Genomic DNA, 14,242 nt, shown 5'->3' on the forward strand with positions numbered 1-14,242 from the left:
CCGTAGACGGGCTCTGATCCGCCCCTTTTATCGAGGATGCATCGAGAGGTGACTTGTGCGGACTTGAGACAGCCAGGTATCCCAGAATGCATCTCGCACCAACCAGCAAGTACAAATAGCAGAGGAGTAAAGCCAGCGTAATTTAAAAATACTGCTGTTATTGTGTCACGAAATGTAATTTTAAGAGTTTTTCAGGCGAGAATGTAGTTGATTAGCTCAAATACGTGGTTTATTTATAAAGATAGCACCTATTTTAAAATTTGGTCTGACGTTTTCGGAACAGCCCCTCCTCGGCTAGTCCTTCTGACGTTTGCCGCTGGCTCATATGTCTCTATATAGTCTCTATAACTTGTATAGTCTAGTCTCAAGATATAATTCGTTCTTGTGTATATAACAGGTGATCTTTGGTCTCTTTAATCTATAATTTGTTCCCTTGCAAATCTTTTGGCTGAGGGCAAAGTGAAGTTTCATTACTTTATATATTTAGGCTATTTAACTTAACGTTGTTGCCTACTATAGAGGTGACTTATGTTTTATTGAATCGTTTGCTTTATTTCTTATTGTATAGCTTCTTATACCTTTTAGGGTACTTATACTTATGGCTATGATCATTAAAACTGACATTTAATAAAAAGGGTTTTGTCATTTATGCATTCTCTTCACTCTATGTAGGCTACATGTATAATAAAATTACACAACCCTGTCTTTTTGTTAAATGTCACTTTTAATGATCAATATTATAATGTTTCATTTTTTTTTATGAAAACAAAAAAAGGCGGGGTTGTGTTTTATAGTTCGTGTGAAGATAATCATAAGTGGACAAACAAACAAACATAAATAGAATATGTCATATGTTATAGGCTACTTTAGTCTTGAACAAATTTTTAAATAATGACTAGAGCAGAGAAAATGCTAAATACTTCAGTAACTTAGACCAGGGCTTGGTACGCTGATAAAGGTTCAAAAATGGAGATGTGACTGAGACTGAACTATAACGGGTTTTCTACAGGAAAACTTTGCTACTCTAAAGTAAGAAAATATAATTTATTTAAAAATATGGAATTAAGGGCTAGCAGCAAGAAACTGTTAATTCATTTATTAAAATAAGATTAGGCAAGGCAAGGCAAAGCAAGTTTAATTATATAGCACATGTCATACACAATGGTAATTCAAAGTGCTTTACCTAGGAAAAAAATTAAATAATCAAAAGAAATAAGAATAAATATTACAGTTTAGACAAAAATTAAAGAAAATAAAATACAGTACAAACAGTCGGACGAACAGATCAGCAAGAAGGATGAGCTATAATTAGTAAAAAGTTAATCATAACTATGAAGTATGGATTTTTATACAGAAATTTATTCAAAAGCTTATATTGTAAACTTCTTAGATTAGGAGAGCTGTTAAATTCAGAGAGTATTATTAAATGAAATGTTTAAGTTAGCAACAAGATACAATGTTGTGGACTGGAGGAAAAAGACTGATAGATGTTTTATTAACATCTGAGAAACTAAGAATAACAGATGGAAAATTGATCTAATAAATACGTTTAGATAAGAGAGGTCTATACCAATTGAAGAAGTTGTGAAAGAAGGAAAAGCTGTTTTTAGGTATATATAGGCTATATATATATATATATATATATATATATATATATATATATATATATATATATATATATATATATATATATATATTAATACTATTATACTAATGGTAGAAGGTTTTAAAGGAGTTGAAATGCCTATCATTTCAGCCGCTCAAGATAAGGAAACACCCTGGACAGTGAACTTTAGATTTAATAATTTGATTGAGGACTCAATAAAGCAAAAACTGTTTAAAAGCTGTAGAAGTTGTGTTAAAATTGCCTAGGAAGTCAAGTTTGAGGATTTAATAAGTATATATACAAAAGATTATTAATGTTTAACGAGTTTGAGTTTAAGAGTTTTAGATTTTGGAATATGAAGTGGTTTATACGCATAAAATGCAGCTTAATGGGTTACATTAAAACATGTTATTGTTAGCAAATGATGAAGCATATTTACATATTAGAATTTTTTTTTAAACTAAACAGGAATAAGCTGAAATGTTAGTGCAATTAAAGCAGCCATGTGAAAGACGTCGAGTTCTATAGAAAAAAAGAAAAAAAAAATGTGTTGTAGTTTGTGCCGAATGTGTGAATATAAAACCAGCTTTACCCAAGTATTAATAATACATTTATTTTATATAGCACCTTACAGGCAAACACAAGAGGGAAAACTACACATTTTAAATACAAATATAAACAAATAAAATGGAAAATCAAGTAAATCCTAAAATAGGATTGAAAATGTTTTAAAATGTTTTAAAGGAGAACTCCGGTCAATTTTAACATTGAGCTAATTTTTTTGTACATTTGGAGTGCTGTCAGTACAGAGAACAACGACAAAAATCAGTGTTGCCTACACCGTGTTATCCTCTTTTTAAAATTTGCACCCTGTTGACTTCAATGGGGCAAGTTTTAAACCTGCTTTTAGCCTCTTAACATCCTTGATGTGTCATTACAAGTGCACCAGCCATGTGAGTGATTCCTTCGGAGTGAACGCGGGTGAATCTGACTGCAGTAGAAAGATATGAATAAAAATTATGTTTATTCAGCCAGCGCACATACCTGTATTTACATCCTGTTTTCGGTCAAAGTCCACAGTAGTCGATTGTCGAGTTCACGCGCATGATCATAGGTACTAAACCTATGCGCGTGAACTCGACAATCGATTACTGTGGACTTCGACCAAAAACAGGATGTAAATACAGGTATGTGCTCTGGCTGAATAAACATAATTTTTTATATATTTCTTTCACATCTACTGCAAAAACACAAAACAATAATATTAGTAATACAAACGGAAAGAACAAGATGTTTTAAGGTGAATGTCCTGATATAAATATTTAATAGGAAGGTAAACGAAGATTATTCACTGTAAGGTGAATTTACCCTAAAGGAACATTACAGGAAATTAAGATTTTGTCGATAAGAGAGAAAAGTATACATTTGGTTAAAACTGGAATATTTGGGGAAAATGAAAAGACATCTGTAAACACTGCAACAGTAGTCAGTCTTAGCAAAGTTTAAGAAGAACATTCATGGACAAATTAAATATGAATTGTGTAATAATGTAATTTAGAAAATGGCATAGAAGGAAATCCTAAAAGTCTTAATACAGTTATGGAGACTTATTTGGTGATAATGAAACTAATATTTTGAAAATTATTAAATAATGTGAAGAATATTGAAGAATATTCTAGCATTGGCTAGAAGGAAAAATAACCAAGAGATAATGGTAATATAAGATAAAATAAAACATGGACAGGAGGCTAATACCTCCTACTTGTAGTAAGAGTGAGAAATGAAAAATGATATAAATTATGGGTTATTTTTAAACATCATCCTAAATATCATGATAAAATTAAAAATGAAAATAGACAGTATTTCTTTTTAGAAAAAAAAAATTATGTGTGCACGTACTTGGCAGCAGAAACAAAGAGTGATATTAAATCACGAATACATGATGATAGCATATGGAGTATGTAGGCCAATAATATTGAATAAGAGTCACATAAAATAGATTAGGATTATGGAAAATATTGCAGTATCTGTTATATTAAAGTATTCTAATATGCAGAAAGAAGACTAGAAAGACTAGGAAAAATTGGGAGAGAAACTGGACAAGGATGGTCAATCAACTTGTAGAAGAGTGGCGAAAACAACTTACAGTTAATTTAGTATGTTTCCATAACAAACAAAAAGAAATGGATAATTGAAAATTAGCTCATTATAAATAATAGGTGCTAGACATATTGTAATGTTGACCTGATTGACACTCCTGGATGCAGGTTTATCATGCAGGTGTTTGAGAACATTAAGAGAGCAGATGAGGACAAACAAGCTCTCATTATGATCCATGCAAGAGTACCAAATGGCCTTGACTGAATCTGGAACCTTTCCAAAACAGGGGGTGGAAATAGCATAAGATGTCCTATATAGTTTGTCTTTATTCAGTAACAAAATAGACTGTAAAACAAGATAGACTGTAATAGCAAGAAACGGCCAGCCAATTAATTCTTTAAGCAAGCATCCACCAGCACTGAGACCTTAGCTGGGGTCAGTTAAACCTTTTGGGAAATCCTGGTAAATATTATTACTTTATTATTTTAATGATTTATAAAAAAAAAAAAAAAAAAAAACTGTAGAACTAAAAGGACTATTATGAAGTGGGTGTTTGATATTGTAAACACGAATGTACTTATGATAAAATGTAATAATTTTATGTCATCTATAATGCCAAGTATTTGTGACCCGATCTGGCGAAATGAGTCGGAAGTCGCAACGTTCCATTTTTAAGGTTTAACGGCCGATTATGTGGAAAAACAATGAAATATATATTTTTTTTTTTTGTGCTAAATTTCAAAGAACAGACATTCAAAAATAATCTCCTAAAGTTTCGTAGTCCAGATAATTGAGTAAAGGTATTTAAATGACTATTAAAGTTGACAAAGTTTTACTAAATTCGCTGGAAATGAATATTGCTTTTCTCAACTCCTCGGCACCTCTGAGCATTTCCCGGGTATCCCCTGAAACGTCTCTGCTCTCCAAATATGGTGTTACACGTTATAAAGAACCAATCAAAAAGCTTAGAAATGTACACAAACGCTGATCATTTGTCAATGGGAAGCCCCATTTCGACTGACCGGCACGCGATTGGTCCAGCCATCCTCCTGTCAGACTTGCAGCGCTCTGTGTAAACAAGCTAGCAGATCTCCTCAGAAAGATTAAATATTATTAATTTGAGAAATGTCGCTGTCAAAAGAGAGCAAAGTCGCCAAAAGCGTTGAACTCACTGGAGGCTTCTATAACCTAAGCTCTGCTGCTGGTCATCAAGAGTGGCTAAGGCTAGTCAGTGATTTTTTGGGATCTGGAGACGTGTCATCCTCTGATGACAGCGACAGCGAAAGTGACAGCCCTGTGGTATTTATCGTGTATGGATGTGAGTGAGTGCAATTATTCTGTGAGTGTATTTATCTGCAAGGAGAATCCATTTCAATGTGATTTATTTTAACCCAATATTTAGCCTAATTGTTGTCTCCGTTATGAATTTGTTACACTGTTATTGTCAACTAGCCTACACAAAGATATGATTGCATAGGCTAACATTATTTGTTCTGTTTCCTTGTTTCTGCCTCTCTCACTTTCTCTCTCTCTCTCTCTCTCTCTCACACACATAAACACACACACACTCTCTCAAGCAAAACTGTAGCACCTCTGTTCAATCTTTCTGATTTTAGTAAATGTTTGTAAAAGTGCCTTTTAAATTATTTATTCAAATAAAAACTTTTAAATATTTGATCTTCAGCCTGTTTTAATAGCATATATTAATGTCTTTGGTCAAATTAAGCTGTACAATAAATAGTTTATCCCTTTAAATGCAATGGATTTTGAAAGATATCAACAAAAAACGGGCAAAAAACTTTAAAAGCGATTTTCTCAGGTTTTCAATTGGAAAAAGAGGGCAGACGACCATAATTCAAATGTGTATATTGTTAGGGGTTAACAGTTTAGGACCCAAGGACCAGATGTTTGAAAAGAAGACCCGGAGTCAGAATTATAAAAAGTTTAAGAAAAGTTTTACTGAAGATAGTTTGCAGTTTCATCAGCAGTAGTCAGCTTCAAGACTCACACAGGAGTTCGTAGGCTGCCCCGCTTACAGTTACAAAGATCACAGCAGTTATACCATTTCCAAGGTCTAAGCTACGTCATTGCTTACAGGCTGAATGATTCTGATTGGCTAAGAAATTCATAAACATAGTAATTTTCCACACATATACAGATAGACAGAAGCATATCTCCATAGATTATGCCGCTGACACTCGGACCCTGAAGTTAGGCACGTCGTGACCTTCCAGTTCGCAGATTTGGGTTGCTGGGCGCCAGCATGTCCAGAACAACAACTCAGTCAATCTCCAATAATGCCAGTGGTTCCTTAACCTGTAAGCAAGAAGACTAACACACACACCCGACACACAGCTTTTCCAAGGTTGGATTTGGCCAGGCTCTAACTATAAACAGGAGTCTCGTCTCAAAACATCAAGATAATGCGTTCTTTCTCAAGAAGAGCTACATTTTAGTCTAACTGGAAAGTAAGGCTTTAACTGAGAAATGGTCCCTTAAACTATTGGCTTCAATGAACCCTATGTGTTTTAACATGTTGAAGACCTTTCTCAAACACAAAACATTTCCCTATTTCATTTCTTGAAGCCGGGTTAAATGAGCAAGCACTGTTACTGCATTCAGATATCAAATACTGACATTAAAGAATACATGAAAAGAACATTTCAGTAATCACACCGGGAACTTCTATAACAAAGTAAAATCTCCAGAGAAACTCATTTGATATATAGAACGAAAAATATTGATTAATACATTGATTATAATCACTCATTACATATACATTGAAGCAGCAGTGGATTCCAATCCACTCCCTTCAATATCTTTACAACCAAACTAGGATATCATTTGAAAGCTTATGGTCTCCTCTTTCCATTAATACCAAAATCTCAATTGTGAAATTTGGGTCACTGTGACTAATTTAGCTGGATCAGGTCACATTTATGGTTTTTACTGACTGATAAATACATGTTGATTCAAGAAAACGAAATGTATTATTGTAAATGAATAAATTATATTTTAATTGAATTATGTGAAAATGTATTATACTATAGTAACAAACAAATCTGGGGTTAGAAAAGATTATACCTTTTAGATTTAACTAAGGAGATGTTTAGAGTGAGAACTCCTGATAAGACGATTTAATTATTGGGTTAATTTTTGAGGATTTAAAATGTGTGTGATGCCACCAAATACTGATGTAACAAGGTGTTAACCTTATAAAGGGGATGTAAAGATAATTTATAGTAAGAAATTACTGAAATTAATGTTGTTGTTTTTTGCTTTTAAATTATTTTTAAATCTTTATGAATTAAAGAATTAATTGGCTTCAGTGGACTTTGAATGTATATAATATATTAAGGAAATTAAACTATATACTATGCTAATTGAAGAAGAAACTCTTATGACCATAGGGCATGTTAAAAGATGAACTTGTACATTTAATTTAAAATATAAAAGGTTTAAAGATGGACATTATTAACTTGAGAGATTGTTTACAAACTTTACAATGGGAACCTTATGTATAACAAATTGATTTATTGACTTATATAATTTATGTTTGAACATATATAGTGTTCTCAGAAATTAAGGGAAACTTTAGAAGGATTACTCTGGATACAAAGGTTTAATTACTGGACTGTTCTGATTATATTAAATGTATGAAATGTAGGCTAACCATAATTAACCAGATAAATAATTGTAGGATGTGATATGTTTATGCAACAATTACTACAAAAGGGGTTTGTAATATTTGATGGTACAATTATATCTAAGAATCTGTTAATGCTTAAAGGAGTCATAACCTAGTATTACATTGGATACCTACTGCTGTATTATAGTCTTTCAGGCCCTTCTAAAAAAGAAAAGTGGAAAAAAAATAAACACAGACCTACTTTTACCCTTATTTCTGAAGGCATTATTGTCTCGCGAGATCAATGCGATGTTTTGGCTGTCGTGGACGCTCATTTTAATAATGCAAATGAGGGGCGCGTTGATTGGTTGAAGGAAGGAGGGGGGTTGACACGCAGGTAACTTCAGCATCATTACAAACTGACATCATGGCGCAAGTGGTGAATGAACCCGACCCGGCCGCGACCTACGGGATTCAACCCTACATGTTTGAGCCGGACTCTGAACCAGAGCTGGAAAGGGAAGATGTAGAGTTGTTGGATGGACGTCTACATCAAGATGTCTCTGAATGGTAAAGACAATCATTTTGACTGAGACATACATTAACATCGGTAACGAGCTAAAACGTTTGTTGCTATTTTCTCCCACATAGGTTTACCTTTTATTTAATGTCGATTACATTAACGGAGATGTAGTCTACTTATTTTATCAGCTTACAGTGGTTATTGAGATGAGACGTTTACTATCATGTGCTGTTTTTGCCTTGTTTCACGTTATTTAGACATTCAATATTTTTCTTCTTTAGACAGGTAACGTGTTGTTTTTCTTTATGTTTATTATTACTTGACTGTTTGTTTTATTTATCTATGTATCGTTATCTATTCTATAAAAAATCTATACAATGATATGTTGTCATAGTTATATAATATACAATAAAGCGCACACACATAACGATACGCCAGTTGAAAGGGTTGTTGGGACAGCGTCATTAAAAATGAATTTCATCCACTGGTCCCTGATAGTTTCGTCTTGTAGTTTCGATTGTAGTTTCGATTTTGGGAGATAAAACACATTTACATGTTTTTTATGGCAATCAACCACAGAGCAAGTCCGGTGTGCACTCGGTTTCTCCATCTTTCTCGACTGAACGGAATATGAGGGGAAGGGCGGGCTTCCTGCTGCGGTGTCCATATATGGTATATCCTACTACCTCATGACGTCAAGAGGGAGCTGAAATCAAAATCTCGTATTTGAGTGCGCGTGCACGCGCGCTGGTTTATTTACCCTGAGGTAAACAAACACTTCACTTTTAAATATCGGCTTCCCGGCCAGTGTATAATCGTTAGTCGATCATAACATACATTGATTCTCGTGGAAAAGTGAAAATTGCAGGTTATGACTCCTTTAAGAAATGATTACTGGATTTAGTGTAAGATATTTGAATGTGAAAATGAGTTGCTTGACAATATTTGACCCAGAGGTTTGGAACTGGACGTTTACAAGCAATAATAAAAAAGAAACCTTGTGCACTGTTTGAACATTGAAACCCTAGGGGGATGGTTCAAACCTAGGGGGGTGTTTAAACTTGTAGTTGGGGCAAGAAAACCCATCATACCCCAGATACTAACTTTGTGCCCTAAAGACCCTAGGAGATGTCAGCGGCTAACGTTTCCAAGGTACTTCACCTGGAAGCGCATCCCCTAGCTGGGCTAGGGGTGGAGCTGCGGCTCTAAGGGGAAGACCGGGTGCTTGAAGTACTGGATTCTATTTGAGATCTAAATTGGCCTAATACATGATAAACAAGCAGAGCACAAAGTTTTGCCCCTCGATAAATAAATAATTTTAATACAATTACAAAATAAATATAATTGATTATTTCTGTTATGGGAACCAGAAAACAAAACTGGGTGAAATATTGCATGAACTGTAACAAACCAATCTATTTAAGAATGATGGACAAATGTCCATGTTATTTGGTAAAATTTGATGAAGTGAACAAAGTTTGTGCTACAATTATGAGAAGGAAGGATAAAGAGTCAGGATAATTGCATGAACTGTTGTATAATACAGTAACACTATTATAGTATACAGTAATAGTATAATACTATTAATTGCATGAATAGTTGTATAATATCAAGAGAATGCAATTACCTGCCTCCTTGTTTATTATAGATGCCTTTTTGTTACACATATTTAGCCAATGTATAGGATTTAATGCATTGCATTCAATGTTGTTATTTATTTTGTTTGTAAAAGATGGCTTATATTGTTTTGGCATAGATGTACAGTAATTGTTTATGTATGTATATGTGACTGTGCCAACCCATGTTGAGAGGAGCAGAAAAGTGTGATTATGTGTGAGCGCTAGAGGACTCCTAGAACTTTAAATGAACTCAGCCATCTTAGTTGAGTTTACTGGAGTTCAAGGACATGAAGAGGTGGACCGCTTGCACATGCCTGGAGAAGGATCTGGGAAACTTTGGAGGAGTGTCAACCTAACGCCTGTTGTAAACAACAGGAGTATAAAAGACTGATGAACTGATTGCCTCTGGGGATACTGATACGCCAGTGCCCCCTACGCCTAGAAGCCCAGAGCTGAGGACAAGAAACCCCAAGCAGAAGATAAGAAGCCCAGAGCTTACTACACCTTTGATTCAAAACGTGATTATTGTATTTTATACTTAAACGATGAAGTTTTATTTGCCTTTATATTTTTGTTTATTATAAATAGAAAAGTAACCAATTAAAATAAATTTAATTGATTACAAAATCTGCCTACTGAGACTTAGATTTATGATGCTGGAAGACTTTTAATGAGAACATACCACAGGGGAGTCTTCTGACCAAATTGTAAGTAATGCTTATGGTTTAGGTCAGATTTGACTTTCTTTACCTTACCTGAGAATAATAAATAAATAGGTAAAAGGTGTTAAGAATAAAGTACACACCGTAAAACATCTGATATCTGCACATGCTTCTCCAGCACACCCTTTCTCCTGTCTTAGAAAGTAGCATGATCAAGTAATATAAAAATCAATAGTCATTTGTTTGTTTTTGTTGTTGTTTTTTTGCTCTTTTAGGAGAAACTTAATTTTTTTAGTTGATCTGAAACACATTTGAAACTGCTGGAACTTTGTTCACCTTGACAACTTTACTGATGTTAATGATGATAATGTTTCTTTGTTCCGTCTCTTGTAGCAGCTGGTCACGGCAGATTTCTTCTGAAGATATTGCTTGATGCGTTGTCACATTTGGTGAGGACGCAGTGTTGCTGGATCTGAAGATGAACTGCTTACTCTGATTTTAGACATTTGTTTTTTGTATGATTGAGTAGAAAATTCAACCAAGCGAAACGTTCCCCACACTGAAGGCAGTGATACGGCTTCTCTCCAGTGTGGATTTTCATGTGACTCTTACAGTGTCCTTTACGTGCGAAACTCTTCCCACACTGATCACATGTGAAGGGTTTCTCTCCAGTGTGGACCCTCTCGTGTGTTTTCAGATGTTCTGACTGACGGAATCTCTTGTCGCAGTGTGAACACTTGAAAGGTTTTTCTCCAGTGTGGATCCTCTGATGCTTTTTCACGTCAGCTTCTATAATAAAAGTCTTTCCACAATCAAAGCACACATGATTCTTCACACCACTGTGTCTTTCCTGGTGTAGTTTTAAAGCACTCGGCTTGCTAAAACTCTTTCCACACAAAGAACACACATGAGGCTTCTCCTTTGTGTGAATTTTCATGTGGTTCTTCAGGTATTCTGCCCTAGCAAACTTTTTACCACACTGATCACAGTTAAATGGTCTTTCTCCTGAATGAGAATGCTGATGTGATTTATAAGTGCTTACATGTGTGAAACTCTTACCACACTTCTCACATGTGTGCGGCCTCTCTCCAGTGTGAATTTTCATGTGTTTATTAAGGTGTCCTTTTAGTTTGAAACTCTTCCCACACTGATCACATGTGTATGGCTTCTCTCCAGTGTGGATTTTCATGTGTTTATTAAGGCGTCCTTTTAGTGTGAAACTCTTCCCACACTGATCACATGTGTGTGGCTTCTCTCCATTGTGGTTTTTCATGTGTTCTTTAAGTTGCTCTTTTCGTATAAAACTCTTTCCACACTGATCACATGTGTGCGGCTTCTCTCCAGTGTGGATTTTCAGGTGTTCTTTAAGGTGCTCTTTTCGTATAAAACTCTTCCCACACTGATCACATGTGTGCGGCTTCTCTCCAGTGTGGATTTTCAGGTGTTCTTTAAGGTGCTCTTTTCGTATAAAACTCTTCCCACACTGATCACATGTGTGCGGCTTCTCTCCAGTGTGGATTTTCATGTGTTCTTTAAGGTGCTCTTTTCGTATAAAACTCTTCCCACATTGATCACATGTGTATGGCTTCTCTCCAGAGTGGATTTTCATGTGTCTCCGAAGTGTTCTTTTTCGTGTGAAACTCTTCCCACATTGATCACATGTGTGTGGCTTCTCTCCAGCGTGGATTTTCATGTGAAGTTCAAAACTTTGTTTGTATGGAAAACTCTTTCTACACTGAGGGCAGGTAAAATATTTTTTGGCTCTTCTTTTTAATAAAAAATTACTTTCACTCCACAAGCAACTCAAAGATTTTTCTCCAGATTTGACATGATTATGTTTCTCCTCCGCTTCACTCAGTTCTTCACTCTCCTCGTTCTCTTCAATCAGATCTAAGACGAAAGAAAGAAAGGTTTAATTTTCTGTGAATCATAAAACATTTACCCTGATGTAATAGCAGAAAGTAGAAAACTAAATATTACACAACTATTATTTTGACTAAATAATTGAATTTACCTATATTTTCTTCTGATATTTAAGCATTTTTTCTTTAAATCAGATATCCATCCAGTTTCAAAACTGTTTGTTCTATGTAGGGTCCCAGACGGCAAACAGGGAAAAGCCTTTGATGGATTCACACAGTATTCACAGGTAAAGTAACTTTGCTTTAATTGCTAAAAATAGTGCTGTCTAGCGACTAAAACCGTTCAACTTATTATTCATGCCATTATGGCAAATTTTTTAATAGTTTATAAAAATCAGGACTGAATTGTACACTGCAGGGGTGAGAAGAAGATAATATGTTGATTAATGTGAGGGGAGGAGAGCCCAAACTGTAGACAATATCTGATTGGTCAGAACCCCTTTGAGGGTCGGTCAAACAACAAGAGTTTAAAACTTGACGACACGAACGAATCATCAGTCTGAGTTTATCTGATCTACCAGCAAAAAGAAACAAGCCAGCTGACCGGTCTAGTCTCACTGCCTTTTTTGCAGCACGCCACGCATTCAGGAAATCCCCCAAAAATCCAGTAAAAAACAAACAAACAAAAAAATGCTGCTTTAAAGCAAAAGGCAAAAAAAGAAAATTTAGTTTTAGGCTCCATTTTGTACTACCCAGTTCATGGAACGTGTCCCATATATGATTTGCTACTTTAACTGTTATTAACAGCTATTATGACTGTTCTAACTACAACAAAAACACATTCACCATTACCACTGATGAAGTTTTATAACCTTAATGACCTTCAGCATCATTAATGAGGAATCAAGAATAAACACCAACCTCTTTGTTCTTCAGTATCTTCATGTTTTATTCTGCAGGATTCTGGATCATTCATGTTCTCACTGTTCAACGCTGTCTTCATCACTCTTAGGCTGATGAAAATATTCCAGCATTTATTGGTAACGTCCTGTAGGAGGAGCTTCACTGACGGTGAAGTGCTGTGTGACAGAAACAGATCTGTGAAAATAAAAATAAATATATAAATCAGTTACTGAATTGATGTTTTCCTTAATTCACATTTTATTCATTTTAAAGGTATAGCGGAGGATTTTCCCGAATTTTAGAAAAGAACCGCCCTCTCCACTTTTTGAAAAAATGCACATGAGCAGCACTCTACCTGCTTCCGAGAGGGAACGCCTTTATATCATAATAAAAAATAAACTAACTTACAAAATAAATGTACAGATTTTTAAGAAACAAATAACAATTCGATCGATTTCAACTTCATCTAACTTACCATGTACTAGGGGTTCTCTCACTCTCACACTACCACTGTGGTGGAAAATTCACGATCTTTGGTTCAGGTCTTCAAAGTCTGGTTCAGGTCTCAAAAGAAATCTTCAGTCGAAGTTTCAGGTCCCAGAAGAATAAACTTTATTGAGCAGTTCAACAAAGTGAGATGCCAGCTGTTCATCTGATCTTACAATGGTCTGTACTCGAGTCTTATATCTTTTTCTTATCGTTTGGTGTCCAAGTAGCGTTCATATAGTTATCTTTTTCTTTTTGCCCCTCCTCGCCACTTCGCCACGATTAGAAACACCTGCATCTAAGTCCTTGCGCATGCGCTTTTTTAAAAATGACTTCATATATGGTTTTTAGGTACTTTTCCTGTCTTGTCTTCTCACAACCTTTGACCTAGGTTTTGTCTTCCCATATTCTTAGGCCTTTTTTTTTTTTAACATTTCAGCATTTATTTGGGCCCATGTATGAGACAGATGAAATTCTCCAATACCACACTCAATGACACACTCATCTCTCACTCACACACCAGCGCGCACACACACTTTCATATTGGCACTCTGTCATCACCTGTTGATCATCACAATCAGTGCTCGCGCTGCTTTGCGGCGACACCTGTTTCTTGTCTTGTCTAATTACTCGGCCTACTTCTGGTGTTTGTTCTCTCTGTTCTGTGTCGGATTATTGTGTGCTGGGGCGCTGTAAAGGGGGGGTAAACGATGACGATTCTCGGGGCCCATGACTAAGAGGGGGCCCAGAGAAGCCCCCAATAAAATTGTGGTGCTAAAAAAATATTTGATAGTAAAAATGATTAACTTTAAATTATTCTATTTGCTGTTTCCTGGTGTCAAACAAATGTATT

General features: G+C 35.2%; 1 protein-coding gene across 1 annotated transcript; it reads right to left on the minus strand.

Moving 5' to 3' along the window:
* Positions 1 to 9,470: 9,470 nt before the first annotated feature.
* LOC311295982 (uncharacterized protein) lies at positions 9,471 to 13,755 on the minus strand. Its single transcript, XM_084417580.1, has 3 exons — positions 13,379 to 13,755; positions 12,922 to 13,098; positions 9,471 to 12,028 (listed from the first exon to the last, which is right to left on the minus strand). Exons 2-3 carry the CDS (start codon positions 13,001 to 13,003, stop codon positions 10,626 to 10,628), a joined length of 1,485 nt encoding a protein of 494 aa, XP_084273706.1. The 5' UTR covers positions 13,004 to 13,098; positions 13,379 to 13,755; the 3' UTR covers positions 9,471 to 10,625.
* Positions 13,756 to 14,242: the final 487 nt, after the last annotated feature.

The sequence above is a fragment of the Rutilus rutilus genome (genome assembly GCF_951802725.1).
Source record: "Rutilus rutilus genome assembly, chromosome: 8".
Classification (NCBI taxonomy): Eukaryota; Metazoa; Chordata; class Actinopteri; order Cypriniformes; family Leuciscidae; genus Rutilus; species Rutilus rutilus.